The sequence below is a fragment of the Etheostoma spectabile genome, chromosome 4 (assembly GCF_008692095.1).
Source record: "Etheostoma spectabile isolate EspeVRDwgs_2016 chromosome 4, UIUC_Espe_1.0, whole genome shotgun sequence".
Taxonomy (NCBI): Eukaryota; Metazoa; Chordata; class Actinopteri; order Perciformes; family Percidae; genus Etheostoma; species Etheostoma spectabile.
In genome coordinates this window covers 24,789,848-24,807,741 of record NC_045736.1, presented here as the reverse complement: position 1 = coordinate 24,807,741, position 17,894 = coordinate 24,789,848, and the positions used below count along the sequence as shown (strand labels likewise).

At 39.4% G+C, this 17,894-nt stretch overlaps 1 protein-coding gene and 1 long non-coding RNA gene across 2 annotated transcripts; both read right to left on the bottom strand.

Moving 5' to 3' along the window:
- Window positions 1-3,612: 3,612 nt before the first annotated feature.
- Window positions 3,613-4,686, bottom strand: LOC116687609 (oocyte zinc finger protein XlCOF19-like). Its single transcript, XM_032513110.1, has 2 exons — window positions 4,683-4,686; window positions 3,613-4,586 (listed from the first exon to the last, which is right to left on the bottom strand). The coding sequence occupies exons 1-2, from the start codon at window positions 4,684-4,686 to the stop codon at window positions 3,802-3,804; spliced, it is 789 nt and encodes a 262-aa protein (XP_032369001.1). The 3' UTR covers window positions 3,613-3,801.
- A 1,112-nt stretch (window positions 4,687-5,798) lies between these two features.
- LOC116688162 (uncharacterized) lies at window positions 5,799-10,791 on the bottom strand. Its single transcript, XR_004331721.1, has 2 exons — window positions 10,525-10,791; window positions 5,799-7,381 (listed from the first exon to the last, which is right to left on the bottom strand). It is a non-coding gene; the product is annotated as an uncharacterized LOC116688162 (long non-coding RNA).
- Window positions 10,792-17,894: the final 7,103 nt, after the last annotated feature.

Genomic DNA, 17,894 nt, shown 5'->3' with positions numbered 1-17,894 from the left:
AGGGGAGGAGAGGAGGAAAGAGGGAGGGGGAAAGAGGAAGGGAGGGAGTGAATCTCACTGCTCTCAAGATGATAGAGAGCGATGGGGACTTCCCTGAGCCTACTACACTGTTGACAACTCCTGTAAAGCCAAATGCAAAATGCTCTGACAGCGTGGCTAATTTTACAACATCTCTTCTAACGTTCCATCGCTTTTAGTCTTTCATTTTCTCCCTCTACTGTCTCTTTCCCACTCTCTCAAGAAAAGAACACACACACACACATGCACAAACATACACACAAACACACACACACACTGTGACATCACACAAGTAGTTTTGTCGAGGGAAGACTAGAATATGTTCTTGTCTTGCTTGTTTTTGTTAATAAGTTGATGTAAATTGCTACATCCATGCAGTAACTGAAAGCAACGGTTCAGTATAACAGTCAGTGATGAGCTTTCTTGTAATATTACACTACTGACCTTTTACCTTTTATGTCACAAAAGTTCTCAAATGATTTCCTGTTTTTTGTGCATGGGTGGTAACTGTTAACCTTTGTGAACAGTAGGCTTATGTCAAACCAAAAATTTAAGCAGTGAAACTTGGTTTATTTCACACATTTCTGTGTTGTTCCCTTAAAGAATTGGGGACATATCCTAGGAGGATTCAAAATTCAAATTAATTGACACACATCTCTCCCTGTGAGAATAGCTACTCATTAAAAACTAAAACAAAGTTAGCCTATTGCAGGAAAAACACTTAAGCAATCCTTATTTTAATGTTTTAGTCATTTAGTTTCCTGTGATTGGGTTCATTCAAAGACATTAGCAGCGTATATGCTGCCCCCTGCAGGTTCAGGGCCTGTTCTGTCCAATCACTTTGCTTTATTTGCATGTTACGTAATAGGGTGGCCTGCGTGTGTGGCTGTGGGGAGGAAATTAAAATTAACAATCCGATTTGCTCTTTCCAAGCAGGCAGAGGAGCAGTTTGTCTGCAGGCCGGGGTAAGGACACAATTTTTTTTTTTCTTCTGTTTCATAATTCTTTGCATGATGCTTATCAACGAGAATGCAGCATGTTGATTGGTCCAACCAGTGTATTTGCTATAAGAGACCGTGTTTGCAGCAAACGTTGAGGATAATATTGCAATTTCACACTATGGCTGCACGACTTTATAAAGTGTGGTGGGGATAATGAATGAATATTAATATAAATAGTTTTGATCGGTTGGCCAGCAGGCAGCCATTCTATGACACCATATAAAAGGTTGAAAATTTTTTTTTTTTCCCACAGCAACTAAGGCACAGAAGGATGCCGTTGCCATCTACAAGTTTGCTTACTGGCGTGTAAAAGGGCCAGCCCATTCTAGAAGTGGTGGCTCAATACAAAGCCCTTCTGCTCCAAATTCATCCCCACCCCAAAGATAACTTCATCATTTACCACCCCTTCCTGCTGCCTCACCACAGGGAAGCCTCTGCTATCAGCTGGTGATAGATGTAACTATGCAGCTGCTCCAGGAGTCAGTCATTTTATTTTTCGTTACTTACGCAGAGAGTAACTTCATGTGTTGAAAGAGCAATATAAAAATTGCTTTTTGTTTGGCCTCTGTTCAGTGTTCTGTCTTCTTTCATTTTTGGAATTTAATTTCCCAATTTTAGAAAAAATATGATAGATTTCTGCCCTGTTGGTGGCTGACGCATAGAAACATATGTCCACAAATATAAAAAAAAAAAGTTTTTAGGTCAGGTTTTAATATAAACACTCAGGCTCCTTATCAGACATTATGCTCCCACTGACCAGGAAGCCATAGATGGAGTTTTTTTGGAATTTGATTTCACAATTTCAGAAAAAATATGATAGATTTCTGCCATGTTGGTGGCTGATGCATAGAAACATATGTCCACAAATATAAAAAAAAGTTTTTAGGTCAGGTTTTTATATAAAACACTCAGGCTCCTTATCAGACATTATGCTCCCACTGACCAAGAAGCCATAGATGGAGTCTCTTTATCACCTCGACCCAACCAGACACAAGATGACAGATGTCTTGGTCATCATGTTGGAATGTAACCAATATGATACAAAAAAACTAAAACTAAACCTAAACTAAAGGTTACAGTCATGCATTTTTTGCCACACACATCTGAATGTGCTTTTATTTAGCTTCATATTTTCAGTGTCACATAGCTGGTTTACAACAGGTTCATAATATGACTGAACTTTGGCAAAAGAAACAAAATACAACTAATATATATACACAGGATATATAAATAAATAAAGAACTTTACAGTACAACATAGGTATCACTAGCTGACATACGATATACTACAATTGTATTTGATTCACATTAATGTGAATCAGAAAGATGTTTTAAAACATATTTAAAGTGTTGAAAGGCATCTGTTTTACCTTTTATAATTTGTTTTTTATGCTGCACAATGCACTTCTGGTGTTTCATATTAATGTTCACCAAAGGTTATGAACACAAAAAAAATGGTAGCTTTAAACCTAAAATGTCCAGCACATCTATGGTCCAAAATTTCAGAAAAGTAGTGTTCATAATCCACCAGTATTCTGTAGCATGGAGAGTCACAGATATTACTCCGCTGTCTTGTCTATTTGTATGTAATTTTGAATGTTTCTTCTTAATCTACAGAGTCTCTACCGGACCGGTTATTGAACCTCATTATGTGTTCTATAGCACTGAGTGGAAAGCTGTAGGAAGTTGGAATCATTAAGATTTAGAATTGTTCTTTGATCAGAAAGTTCCTGATTTAAAGGACTAGTTTGACATATCACTCAGTATGATTTCTGGACGGTAATAACTGGAACTAGAGCCAGGAAACCGATAGCTTAGATTAGCATAAAGAATGGAAGCAAGTGTAAGTACACGGCTAGCCTGGTTCTGTCCAAAGTTTAATAATACACCTTTCAGAACCTCGGTTCTGAAATATATATATATAGACACACACACACAGTTGTGCTCATAAGTTTGCATACCCTGGCATACATTTTAAAATTTTGGCATAAATATGACTCATCATGCAAAATGACAGTCTTTGATTCAAGCATAGTGATCTGCAAGATCTGCACCCGCGAGAACTCGGGGCCTCATAGACAACTATTACAAAAGACTGCACAATGTCATTGATGCTAAAGATGGCAATACACAGTATTAAGAAGTAAGGGTAAGTAGACTTTTGAACAGTGGTCGGTTCATTCTTTTCTTTGTTGCCATGTTTTGTTTTATGATTGTGCCATTCTGTTAGGACCTACAGTTCAATGTGAATCACTTGTTTTGCCTGTTCACTCATGTTTTCTTTACACATGGTATACAGTATTTTACCAATTCTTCATGGGTATGCAAAGTTTTGAGCACAACTGTATATACTGTGAATATATATATATATATATATATATATATATATATATATATATATATATATATATATATATATATATATATATATAAACTGCTCTGTCTTTATGCTAAGCTAAGCAACTCTTGTCTCCAGCTCTTAACATGAGCGTGAGATCAATCTTCTAATCTAACTGTCAGCAAGAAAGCCAGTAAGCATATTTCACACAATATAAAATCCCTTTAAATACCAATTTTGTATTTTATTCAAGTAAAGTTTTGTATGGCTGTCTATGTTAGACAGCATTCAACATTTGAGAAGTTTGGCTTGTGTACTAAACTATAACATCCTCAAAGCCAAATTTAAAATCTTCTGGTATTGGTAAAATAACTCACAGGCGCTAGTGTCGAAATGTTTAGACCGTATGCAACATGACTTCATTAATGACGTCTGTTCGGAATTTCTAGGCAGGACTTTGACTTGTGGCAAGTTTGACTCCGTGAACCTTTCGCATGTGCTTCTTCATCAGCAACCTTTCAGTGAATAACTCATCACAATCCCCACATTTGTATGGTCTCTCCTCTTTATGTTTGGCAAAAACGTGTTTCCTCAGAGTTGAACCCCTGTTAAAAGATTTGTCACAAATGTGACAGCTGAAAGGCTTCTCTCCTGTGTGAGTTCTTATGTGTTCTGTCATGTGTCCTTTCAGTTTAAAACACTTGCCACAGAAATGGCAGCTGTAGGGTCTCTCTCCTGTGTGTACTCTCATGTGGTTCTGCAGATTGCTCTGACAGGGTATGTGTTTGCCACATATGTGACAATCAAAGTTCCCCTTGCTGTCATGTGACTTGCTCTCGTGTGTCTTGAGGTGCCATGTAAGCACAGTTTTTTTGGTGAATATGTAGTTGCATATGTGGCAGCGATATAAGGTGGTACTTGTCTTCTCTTCAGAGTGCTCTGGATCCTCTGCAGGGCTTTGCTTCGGCTCTGTGCTCTCCTCTGCTGCCCTGCAGTCTTCTAACTGCTGCACTGTTCTGATGAGTTCTTTCGTCAAGGCGTCCCCGTCATCGCTTTCCTCCGCTGAAGGTTGCTCATCCATTCCGTTGATCCATAGTTCCTCCTTCTGCTCATCGTCCTCTACTTTAACCTGGGAGGGTCCTGGCTCGTCCTGGCACACACCCGGGTTCCACTCCTCCTGTTTAGAGGGACTCTCCTCTGCGAATGTAGGTGCAGTTGGCTGTTTGGCATCTGCAAGGATAGAAACACAAATGCATTACATTTGTAGTACACATCGAAGTCATCAGCGCCAAAATAGTGCTTCCATCAGTCCACGGGACTCCACACCCATCAGGAATTTTACCTTCGAGATCAGCTGCCTCAACTCACAGCCACATCAACTTCACGAAAGGACAAACCAGTGAGTCAAGAGTGGAAAGATGGTCTACGCAACCCAGTAGAGCCTCAATCTAGGAACTAGAATTGCCTTGTAACTACCGTCTAACATGAAGAGTATACATGTAATTGTTCCTAAGTCTCAGAGGCATTAGATCTCTTAAGATTAAATATAAATTTTCCCCTACCGCTCATTTGCTCAAACTGACTCAAATGTGATTGCTGGAGTGTTTTTGCAGTTAGTGTTTACATTCTCCACACAGCCAAATGTGTGGGCAAATGTTTTGCTCAAGTTAAAACATTTTTAAATACCCAGAAACTCAAAGATTCTGCAGAGCAAATTTGCATCTGTTCCAACCACACGCGTCTTTCCATTGGCTCTCTATACAGTCATGCTGCCTCTAAGATTTGCTTTATAGTTGGTTATGGTTAAGTTAGCAAATGTTTCTCAGAGTCTTCTTAAAGTATGTTCAATCAATCAAACTTTATTTGCATTGCAACTTTCATACACATTAGTGGAATTCAAACTATGAAATCACACCCTGGTGTGTACACTTGTGCACTTTAGCTGCCTTGTTATTGAGCACAACGCATACATTAGCATATTATCAGCAAATATGTGCTTATCACACATATTGGTATCCACATGTGGACTTATAAGTCATTGCAGAACAGAAATGTTTGATTACCAGACTCATAATGGACAGCTAAACAAGTATCAAAAAGGAATGCAGCTAAAACTAAAGATATAGTGTATTATTTCCATGCATTCTTCTTCCTTGCCAAAACCTGGTACCTATACTACGCACAATGCAACTGTATCGCTTGACACTTTGGTCAGGAATTCAGGTGTGTTATTCCAGTGGCAGCTATTGTAGCCTCAAGCAGAGAGGAGGTGCGGCTCCGAGGTCTGGTAAGCTCACTTCTTTCTAATGCCCCTGACACACCAACCAGACGGCCAACCCTCGGCAGAAAAGGAACTTGGACTGAACAATATCTCTTTGAGTTGGTCAAAAAAGTGCTTTAGAACAAACCAAAGCGAAGAGACGCAATAAACTGCAGCGGTAATTACATGTACTGTTCTGTAACTTTATTGGCATCACACTTTTCAAAATCGTACAAAACAGACAACATATTAGACAATAAGAACAAGGTCACATATGATTTAAGGCAGAATTTAAAGGAGTGCAACCGCCAAAAACAAAGCTATTAATAAATGTCTTCTTAAAACAATTTTCTGTAACAGTAAATGCCCTTGAGATTTGCAGGTAGCTTTAAACACTTGTACAATCCAGTTACTTCACTATTTGCTTGGTACACCGAGTGTTTCGGTATATTTCTAGTGAGCATGTTACATGTTCATGATTACAATTACAGCAACTCATCAGCAGAGCCACGTGGAATCTGAGGCCGTAGAAGTTTCCGCAGATTTTAAAGAAAAATATAAATAAATAATTAAACTCAGAAATGTAAACATCTCTACCCCAGGCAGAAATCAAAAGTCAGCTAAACTCTGCAGATTTTCCTTCTGCATCTCCGCTGAAAACAGAAATGACAATCCGCTGATTCCGTTTAGGTCTACTCATCAGGAGCATTTATATAAAACTTTCATATCTATGGTCAGGAGCATCTGAAAAGACATATATGAGTATAAGTTGTGTGAGTGGAGTGGATAATAAGAGCTAATTTGGGAAAGCATGGCAGCTCCAATGTCAAGAAAACATACAAGCATAAAAGATAAACCTATAAAGAAGCCCTCATCATCAGACAAAGCCATCAGACTCGGCATATCTTCTCAACTTTAAACGGAAGTCAGCATCAGCATTGTTACAACAGAATTTCATACAGAGAAGGTGACATCATTGACCGTATTTATGTGCTGATTGTAACATCAAGAGAAGAGGAAAGTGCTGGCTGCACTTAAACGGCATGTTCTCCCTGTGTTTGATCTCGGCGTGTTTAGTCATGGTTGAAGATCTGTTGAAGCTTTTCCCACAGACGTAAGGCCTTTCTCTTGTGTGACTCCTCATATGTTCTTGAATATGAACTTTCAGTTTGTTACCCCAAATGCGACTGGAAAATGGTTTCTCGTCAGAGTGTGCTCTCATGTGGCTAATCATTTGACTCCTGGTGTCTATGAAAGACGAAGCAGGTGTACACTGATTTAGTCGGCTTTGATAAACTTGCATGAGTTGCGAGGTGCAATTTTAATTTGACTTTTCTCAGAAAAGGCTGACAGCAAATATTACAAAAAAACATGTTTTTTTTTCTTTGTGTATACTGAAGATACTCCAAACGATGGTAATGGTAGGTCATCTTGTAATGGTATCTCATGTTCCATGTGCTCTTCAACTGTTATAACTCAAGTTAGGATGTCTGGGATCTCATTTTCTTCATACTCCCCAAAGGCGACAATCTGACGTAGTGAGTCTGTAACACTGATGTATGCCGGATATTCGTGTCTGTAACGCTGCTCTATGGTGGACATTCATGTGTCTCCACAGACCTGGTCTAGAGTTCTGTCAGTTCCTCTTTAATGGGCCGGATGACTGGCTCCTTGTTGGCCTCACTGGGAATACATTCCTTGTGTATCTGCTGCTCCTGAGCACAAACCTCCTGTGTCGTTGTGGGCAAATCGATCTGCCTTGAATCTGTAACAGTGGACAGGAAAATGTTTTTGGTAGCAGCTAGAAAAATAACTTGTCTGATCACACATGAAGTAGATGTTGGGAAACTCGAATGATCCCCAGCAGTGGCACTCGTCCTAACAGCAGCAGAGAATTTAAATGCAAGTTATGGGTGTGAGTAGAAAAATGCACTTTGAGCACACCGAACATTATAAAACATAATTTTAATGTGCAAGTGATCCAAGTGTGATTCACTAACTCACACAATAACTGCACACAGGCATTCGACCTCTTACACCAGAGGTAGTAATTCCATAGCAAGGTCCCTGATCAAACGGTGCCTAATTATGATTGGCTCTAAATGCAACACAACAATTGGTTCTAAATGCAACACAACAATTGGTTCTAAATGCAACACAACACCACAGTCAACATCCACACTCAGAAGGCATCGACAACTCTAGTCTTTATTCCTCCAGGTTTTATGGCCGAATGTTCCTTCTCCTTTGAGGTGTAGCCCAATTACACTGTATGGACAAATGCACAATTCAGCGCTCCTCACACTCATGCTGTGTTTGTGTCATATGGGATGGATGGTAGAGGTGAGAAAGATTCATATGTTAACATGTCATCAAGATGGTTGTGTGATGACAGAGCTGGTCATGTGTGGATTAAAATACTGTGGATTACAGTAATTATGATTTAGATGTTGAAGTGAACAATATTTACAAGACCGAAACTCAAAATTCTGGTTGGAGATAAACCTGACATTAGCCTTGTGTGGAGGGACCCATCATCTTGTAACTCCAAATGTGATTTACGGCTGAGTCCAGACTGTCCAGTCGTTTTTTCTTAATTGTTTTCCTAAAAGGTTCCTACAACACAAACCCGTTTTCCTTGCATTTTTTGAAATATGTTAGGTCAGTATGTGTTTGTGTTATGTCATGAATGTGAAAATGAACTGCTACCTCCTCTGTCAGCTCTAGCCACTGAAAAGAAATAAGCGGAGAAATCAGGCCAATTACAAAAGCTGGTCAGTATGACATCATGTTGCCTGAGCTCATTACTATTCATGAGCTCACCCAGTTGCGTTGGGTAAAGGATGCTGATAGCCAGGCTCTTATTGGCTAGCTGTTAACAATCAGAGTCAAGCAGCTTAGGTCATTGAGTGTTAATGTGAACTGGCACAAATCGAGCTGAGTCTTCCTGCAGGCTTTCTATACCACACTAGAATGGCTAGAAACAAGGTAACAAAGGCAATAAAGGCATTTTTTCCACAAAAATGTTACAGAGTCCTTGGTAGAACTTCAGACATAACCACAGAGTAATGAAATATGTGTGGCAGGGCACCTTTAAGGTTAATTACTCTCCCACAATCACAACACAATTTTGCGAGACACTCCAAACAGAAAAGGACTGGGAGTTAAGGGGCCTAACTCCACATTCAGTTAGGCTGTACTGTACAGTGCTGCGGAGGAGGGTCTGGCGGGCCACACAGCATTCTGGGATGGAAGAAAGTGTACTCTCGTTTATTGGCATTTCTTGAAAACCAATCACAATTGTCTTGGGCAATGCTAAGCGCAGAGCATAGCCACGGTGCCACTGCAACATAACCTTGGGAAGGAACTTGTTGTGGTGGAACATGTGTAAGTTCTAAGGATGTTTTAGTTGTGCAACATAAAACCCAAGATTGGACAGATAATCTAGCTAGCTGTCTGGATTTACCCTGCAGAGATCTGAGGAGCAGTTAACCATAGTCCTCATAAATCCGCCAGAGTTTAAAATTATAACACAGAGAAGGCAGAAGGTAAGGGAACATCCGAAAAGATTGACATCTGGGGGAATTTTCGAAAGTGGAACGTCTTGGATATAAACAACAGAGATCCAAAATGCAGTTTCAATATGCGACATCACATCAAGAACAAATTCATAGACACATGCCACCTTTAACAAAACGCTCACACAATTTTAAATGATAATGCATTTAAGCAGATCCTTCACTACATGCTTTGCATGCAACCTTGGCTTTTATCTTAACATTAATGGTGTCCTCTTGGTGACTATTAAAGCTAGTAGGTAGTGTTTAACTACTCTGGAGTAAAACAATGCAACTTACAATAAATTTAAAAATAGAGAAACCAGTTGTCTTGATAGAAACAGTTAGCTTATTACCTTTTTTTTTTTACCTTGATCCAAGTTAGGTGTTTTAGTGTTGCTTTAATGTTGATTGACCATATTACTTAGCATATCCTGACCCCAAGATGTTTTCACGTTTACTCTCCTGCCTCATATTATTTGCAAATTTGCATAATACATTTGGTTTTGATATGACACATATTTGAACAAGGCTAAAATAAAGCACTTATTTATACTCATTGAGTCGACTGACAATGTGTGTAATTGTTTTCATCTAAAAGTATGTACTTTTGTAGAAAAAGTAGTGGTCCTGTTTCAGTAGTGAGAACACAGCGCATTCATTACGCCTACATGTGCACATTGTACTCCTCCACCAACCTGAAGTGGGGAGAGAAGTATCAAATTAAAAAGTCGATTTATAAAAATTGTGTCCAGTTAGGTGGATCAATTAAATGCCAAATTTACCAGTGTATCCTTTCATAATATTTACAAGTAGGAAGCTACATTCATCCCAATAAATTAAGTCACTTTTAATTAACATATTTTGTAAGTAAGTTTGGCGTGTCCCTCTACACTTATTGGGTCGCTAGATGTTGTTATTAAGAGTATCACAATTACCAGAGGTCAGTGGATGTTACCTTCAATATACAAGCGTAAAATGTGTAGTTTTAAGAAGGAAGTAGACTATTTGGTGAGACACAAGAAAACATTTTTTTTCATGTTGCCCCAGTGTCTTGCTACAACGAATACTATAACTACTGATGGACTAACCTATATAAAAGGCTACGTTCCACAAAACGTACATAGTTTTATTTTGAAAATTGACGGGACATGTTTACCATCTTCTTGACAGATAGGCTACCTGCTAGGAAACTGTTCGCTAGCTAACATGGCTTGATAAGGTAGCTGAATGCAAAGCCCGTAACTAACTTTACACGGTGTTATCTGATGTGGTTTACTCAACTAATGGCTGATCATAGTGTTAGCTCACTAACCGACGGTAAGATGCAATGCAAAACTAAGAAACATACCTGCCCTGTGCAGTCTTATCTCTGGTTTGTAGACCAAATCCAGCAGCCGCTGCAACCTCTGGTTCTCCAGTTTCGTTTGGTACACCTACTCCTGGTAGTCTATTATTGTTTTCTCTACGAATCCATAGATGTCTACCGCAGCTGCTGTTAATCTTTCCGTCAGAAAGACGTTAAACGACTGAAGCTTAACGTTAGCCATCTTGCAACCTGACTGTTGGCTCTCTCTGTTTGCGAGCTAGCTAGTATACAGTGTGGTCGGGTATGGTTCCAGCCTCCCTTTGGCAAATCTAAAACATGTACAAAGGGTCATAGCGCCATCTACTGGGCGGGATTGTGTAACTAGAAATCAGAAGTCTTGTCTGGCTGTACTGGCCACAATCACACCTTTTATAACCAACCAAGTGAGTAGTCATTGTATCTGTGACTGCTTAACTCTTACTGATGACAACTGAAAAACAACTGAATACTTTGAGCCATGCGAGCAGCTCAAGGGATGGCGGTGTTGCTCATTCTCAAATTTCCATCGGTCCAACTTTCATTAATGCCTTTACTTTGTGTTTGCTGCTAGCAAATAATAGGATGGTAAACATTAAACCTGCTAAAAAATATTCATCATGTTTTTTGAGCATGCTGAGGTGATGATCATTTAGCTCAAAGCACTGTGCCCGATTCAACCTTACAGCCGCTGGCAAGATGGCTTGATAGACGTGCCAATATGAAACTATAGTCATGCAATAGCATAAGCATGTTTGTTTTCAAAACCATTGATTTGTCTTCTCCCAAATTAAGCCGATAGTGCTTAATGTTTTTTTGTAGACAGACGCACAAGGACTTTGCTTCAATAAAATGTTGACGTCTGTCTTTCTCGTGTTTATGCACTCCGATTGATGTAGAAACCTTAGCCAAGCCAGCTGATAACCAGCTTCATAACACCTGTATGTTGCTAATAGAAAACATGGAACATGTTAGTCAAAAGAGAATGGCCTTGTCACACAGAGGAGCAAAGTGAAAAACATGGAAAACATTTTAGCTGCTGTAGAAACGCACCACAGACCACCTGTCAAACCATAATGGACAACCACTGATCATAAAAAATAAGGTTTTTAACTGATGCACAAAAGATTTATATTAGCGTTTTTACGTTTTAGGGCTAAGCAATATCTTATTATATCAAAATTGTGTTATGAGACTAAATACCTTCTCAGATTTTGTCTTAGTGTGTCATTTTTGCAATAGTAAATACAGTAAAGTGATGTCATTTTCTGAACTTACCAGACTGTTCTAGCTGTGCTGTAATTTTGCCCTAAACCCACATTTGTATCTACATTACTGATGATAATTCAGGCTATCAAAAATCTCATTCTGTAAACATTTTGTAAAATGCACTAATTGTCAACCCTACAATATTGTCGCAATATCCCCATCGATTTGGTCCAGCTGATCAAGATGATCCAGCTAATTTAAATAGCTCGCGTTACTGTATTGTATCAATCAATCAATCCAAAATGTATTTATATAGCACTTTACAACTACCAGCAGGCATCCAAAGTGCTTAACAAAATAAATAAAACCACAACATACAATAGAAAGAGTTACAAAGAAACAAAAGAAGGAAATTGTCACACCACTGCTACGTATTAAAAGCAAGACTGAACAGATATGTTTTGAGTTTGGACCTGAAAAGAGTGACGTCTGTAACAGTACATATATCAGGGGGTAACTTGTTCCAGAGTCTTGGGGCAGCAACTGCAAAAGCCTGATCACCCCACCGCATGGACATTTCACTTCTTTTAATTGTATGTAGTGTTTTTCTAATGTTCCACCGAAATAAGTTCCTTCCCGAGACCATCTTTCAGATTCACTGTCCCTGCAGCCGGAGCTCAGTGTCGCCCAAGACGATTGTGGTTGGTTCCAAAAAAAATGCAAACAACCCAGAGCGTTTTTTTCACCAACTAGAGAATGTATACGGTGTAGCCAGACTATACTCCACAGCTCTGGAGATTGGTGTTGCAATGCGAGACCACAGTAGGCCTTTCCTCTCAGTTGAAGTGCCAGGCAGAAGATCTCCCTCTCCACTGGCCACAGTTTGGGTCTGACAGCAAGAAGATGACTCGGTTCTCTGTTCATACTTTAGACAAGCAACAGAATCACCTTGTGACAGGTGCTGCCGTTTCCCTTTGGTCCTGGCTGGACCAGTGCTCCTGCCTGTGGACATCCTGGTCCTGAGGTGTCCTGCTTCACCTACACCTGACAGCATGCAGCATGTGATGGCCTCCTGGGAGACTTGGGGTACAATAAGGAAAGAATGTGTTGATTATAAAAATCACAACTACAAAGCACTACAACATTTACTATAGGCCACTGTATACCGAATGTTGAGAAATGTTTTTGTGACTATAGGGTCATTGTCCAAATAACCAATAAGGAAGACCCGGCCTCCTTCACCTCACACGTTTATGGACCGGGATGATGACAGAAACATCCAGGTAAATGTACGACAGAAGGTGGATGAAGCAAAATTTTTAGCAGAGACAGAAAAAAAGCGCAACACATTTACTAATCAAAGTATTGATTATTATTGTTAACATAGGGGAGCTGAAACACCAATGTACCACAAGTTATTTTGTTATTGGTCTAACTGCAGATATTGATTGTGTTTTTTTACAGTCTATGGACTGATCATGTTAGACTATATTAACTACATTATTAACTAAAACAACAATAGTGTGTAATGCTGTGCACCAACCAGCAATCCACTTCTTCCTGCTTCTTATCTCCAGCTAGCGTTAACGGCGCGCTATATTTATCCTTCTTTGATAAACAGATGTCATTATGATACTCTGATATCAGTATTTCCACAGCCGAAGATGCCCTCAGATGCCGCTGTCATTGATCGCTCGCTGACAAAGAGTTTCAGCTGTCAGACATTTAAGAAGAGAAAACGCAGCGTCTACAGCCTACTTTAGACTTATTTACTTACTTTATTTATTTTATGTTGCGTGTCTTGTGTAAATAGGCCTATTCGAATATCCTAACTTTCTTTGAAGAAAAAAATATGACTATAAAAATAGAAAGGGAGAAATAATCCAGGGGTGGAATGTAGGCAGGTAGGCCTACTATTTTGGCCAATAGCCTACAATTGTCAACCCTGTTGTAGGCTATAGGCTCTTTTACCTATTTTCAATTTATGGTCCTACTCCAGCCTACATGTCTGAAGAAAATATCGCCCTTTCTTTTTCACTAGCCTGCATTTATTCAACAAGATTAGTTTCCAGTGGTGGAAGAGTAGGCCCTGTCAGATCCGTGTTGACATGTGTCAGGATCAGGGGTAGGCCTAGTAGTAGTAGTAGTAGTAGGCCTAGTAGTAGTAGTAGTAGTAGTAGTAGTAGTAGTAGGCCTAGCCTATATTATGAAAATACTCCACTAGGCTACTAGTAAAGAAATGCATTCAAAACCTTTCTTATTTAAGGCAAGGCAAGGCAGCTTTATTTGTATAGCACATTTCAGCAACAGGGCAATTCAAAGTGCTTTACACAAGATCAGTTAAACAGATAAAACACAAGTACAAACAGTTAAAAATCATAAGCATTAAAAACCGGTAAAACACATGAATAGACAGTTAAAAACAAATTAGAAACATAAAACACAAGAATAAAAGTTACAGTGCAGCATAAGAAATTTAAAGAAATGAGCAGTTATTTAAAGAAAGGCAGCATCAAAAAGAAAGGTCTTCAGCCTTGATTTAAAAGAACTGAGAGTAGCAGCGGATCTACAGGTTTCTGGGAGTTTATTCCAGATATGAGGAAAAGGTAGCTACAACCTACAGGGAAAATGTTTCATAAATTATCAAAAGGAAAAGTATCCTAGAGGCTACTATTTATGCAGGAACGTTTTAAACTACAGTTTATTTAGCTTAAGAAATAGGAGAATTTTCTCAAACCATAACGTAGCATAATCTTTTCGTTATTAATTGGAAAATATCCCACTCAAAGTTAGTCACCAAAATTTGGAATTAGGCTAAGGCGGCTATTTAGACATGGGCCTATTAAAATGGGCACAAGGTTAATAGTTACTGAGGAGGGAACACTTGCAAAATATTTTAAAAATTAAAATCTCATCATCACCCGTTTCTTTAGTGTTGACATATGAAGTTCGGGGTTGGGCTAGGACCGCGATATTAAAAAAAACCCTTATTCCAAAAAAAAAAAATTTCACTCTGGGGACTTTGGAGGAGAAACTTTAAACTCGAGGGATTTTCTGCTAACTTAAAAAAGGCCCGCGAAAGAAGGCCCTTCGATCCCAGTTCAAAACCCTTTCCCCGGTTTTACTGGAAAATGTGGAAAAAACCTTTTTAAAAAAATTTAAAGGTTATTTTCAAGCCGGTTTATTACAAAAGAAAGCTCGACAGCCCCAGCAACTGACTTTTATGCAGAGGCGAAATCGGGGTTTTTTGGGATTAGAGCTTTTTAAAAAAAAAACCTTTAAAAATTAAAAAGCCATTCCGTAAAGTTTTTGGTGTAAATAAACAAATGAGGCAAAAATAAGAATGACCCGGGAAAGGGAAGTGCGTTTTTTCACGCGATTTTTTCAGTTTTATGTACTTGTTTTTAAAATCTTTGGGGGAAAAAAAAAATAATAAACTCCCTATTTAAAAGCTAGTTATGTTATGATAAACTGGGGCCGCAAGTTTTTTTGTATAAAATTTGCCCCCAAAACCATATATGTGGCCAGCCCCACTCAGTTAATTTTATGAATTTTGAGTTAACAATCTGAGGTAGCCTGTAGTTTTAGTGTTGTCAAGTTCAAAGAAACAGTATTAGACCTATATTTAAAAAAAAACAAAAAAAAACATTACATATAAAATAGCCTATTACAGCAAAGTCGTTGGTGTAAATAACTAAATGAGGCCGGAAATAAGAATGACATCCTGAAGCAAGTGCGTTTGTTTTTTTACGCGATTTTTCAGTGTTCATACTTGTTTAAACTCTTTGGGTAAAATAAAATGTTAAACCACATATCACATAGTTATGCATTATGCATAACACTGAGCAGCAAATTGTTGCCAGAGCTTATGCCCGACATCTTTACGTGTAGCCTAGCCCACATTCAGCTTCATTTGATGAATTTTGAGTTATCAGTCAGAGGTAGCCTATAGGTTTAGTGTTGTCAAGTTCAAAGAAACAAAAAGAGACGAAATTTACATAAAATAGCTGGTTCAAACATCCATACATTTTGAAGAAAAAATTAAGACAGAAAGAAAAAAAGAAAGAAAGAAAGAAAGAAAGAAAACGGTCAGCATCAGCAGGTTAAATGGATTGGCCTACATTTATTCAATGTTTAGTTATATGTTGTGTCCTTTACATTCCTGAACTGTATGTTAATCATTACAGATGTGCGATGTGCCATCTCACCTCCATGACCACAACTACCCCTCCAGCAGGAGGCAAAAGAGCAACAAAACCACCAAGGTATAGGCAACAACACTTTGGCTTTTGCTGTCTGTAATGCACCCGGTAAAAGTGTGTATCATGCATTTGTGCTTATTTGAAATATAATATTTTGAAGAGTATTTTTAGGTTTAGGGTATAGTGCTTTGCTATGTTCTGATCATTTTAGTTTAATATCACTGTAATTGCCCAAGCCACCTGTGCATACATGCAGGGCTGTTATAAAATGTCAATAGGAAAATCACTCACAACCAAATGTGACAGAAAACACCTGTTTGGGACACTGGAACAAACATGACATAACAAGATACAGTTTGAAAATGTGTTTCAAGTGTTTCAAGTTTGATTACCGTTATCATTGCTGCTGCGTTCATTAAGAAATTGTTTGGCTAAAGTGGTAAGCCCCCTGATCCTGACACATGTCATCTTGTGATCACTTGCGTTAGTCTTCGATGGCATAAACAAAAGCCACACTCAATAAATGTGTGGCATTAGCTGTCTGGAATATTTTCCCTCAGAGATTCATGTTTTAGTTCATGACGTTGCTGTATGATCTAACAGACGTTGTCTTTGATTGAGAGGAGGTGGCTCACCACCTCATCTCCATAAAACACTGTGGGGAAACCCTGAAGTTCTTGAATTTACACCCAGTTTGCACTAATAAGTTAATAAGGCAATTACGGGATGCACTGCAGCGGCTCCAGACGTTGCTGGGAGAATAATTACAAACGATTTAAACTTGAATTGATGAGTTTTATTTCTTCAATACTCAGTGTTATTCAGACCAGACTGAAGTCATGATGCTACTGTTGTTCACGTCCCATCTAATGTAATGTGTGCAACAAGCTGCTGATTGTTATTTTTTTCATTTAAACATTGTGTAAAACAATTACAGTTATAACACAAGGAATGCACCAGTAAGTAAGTTTGTACCATTTTATAACAAAGTAGAGCAGCATGATGCCCTATTTAGCAACAGACACCATTTTGGATCCAATCAGTTAAACAGGAAAAATAGATGGAAACCAGTGATGTTACAGCAGCAGCGTGAAAGGAGTTTACCTAGGAGCACACCTGGTCCTTTACATTTTTCCCTCTGTTCATCGCCCTAACAGGCTGCAGGAAGCAGGAAAAGGAAGAGGGATCAGGAGAGCAGCCCCAGAGGCTTGGAAGAGCCTCCGGAGAGAAGACTCCGTGAGAATGGTGATGACCTGTCAGACCGGAGCCCCAGCCCGCAGCCCTCCACCTCCAACCCACAGGCTAGACTGGAGGATGTCCGGCTGGAGGTAAGCCCTCCAAATGTACTATATATATAGTGTTGGTTTTCACCTGTCTCGTGTTTTTGGCTATGTCCAAACCATTCTACCCCAGCTCGATATTCACCATGCACATTTATTCCACACAACTGCATCATTCTAAAAGGTGTGGCTGAAGTAGTCTGACCCCCGAACCCCTCTCTCCGTCTTTCTAAAAGGTTCAGGAGCATGTAGATGACATTCAGCATGATGACGTCGTGGCCTTGCCCCTCTTCCCTATCCCCTACGGGCCCCAGCCAGGTGGTCTTCCACCCTCTGATTTTAATGCAGTGGTGGAGATGGTTATGGCGTGGATGACTGACTCTCCATACAATCGGGAGATGTGAGCGTCCCCCTGGAAACAGGCTGGGTGCAGAGCTCCACAGCTGGACCAGTACCACAAACACACACACAACACACACACACACACACACACACACACACACACACACACACACACACACACACAGAAATGCATTAAGTCATTTAACAAGGAGAGAAACACCAATGTGTGCTGATACACTGTTTGTGGCCGTCCACCCCTCCCATTGCCTCACACACGAGCACGCGCACACATCAATGCACGTGCGCGTGCACTCGCATGTATACACACACACACGTGCACACA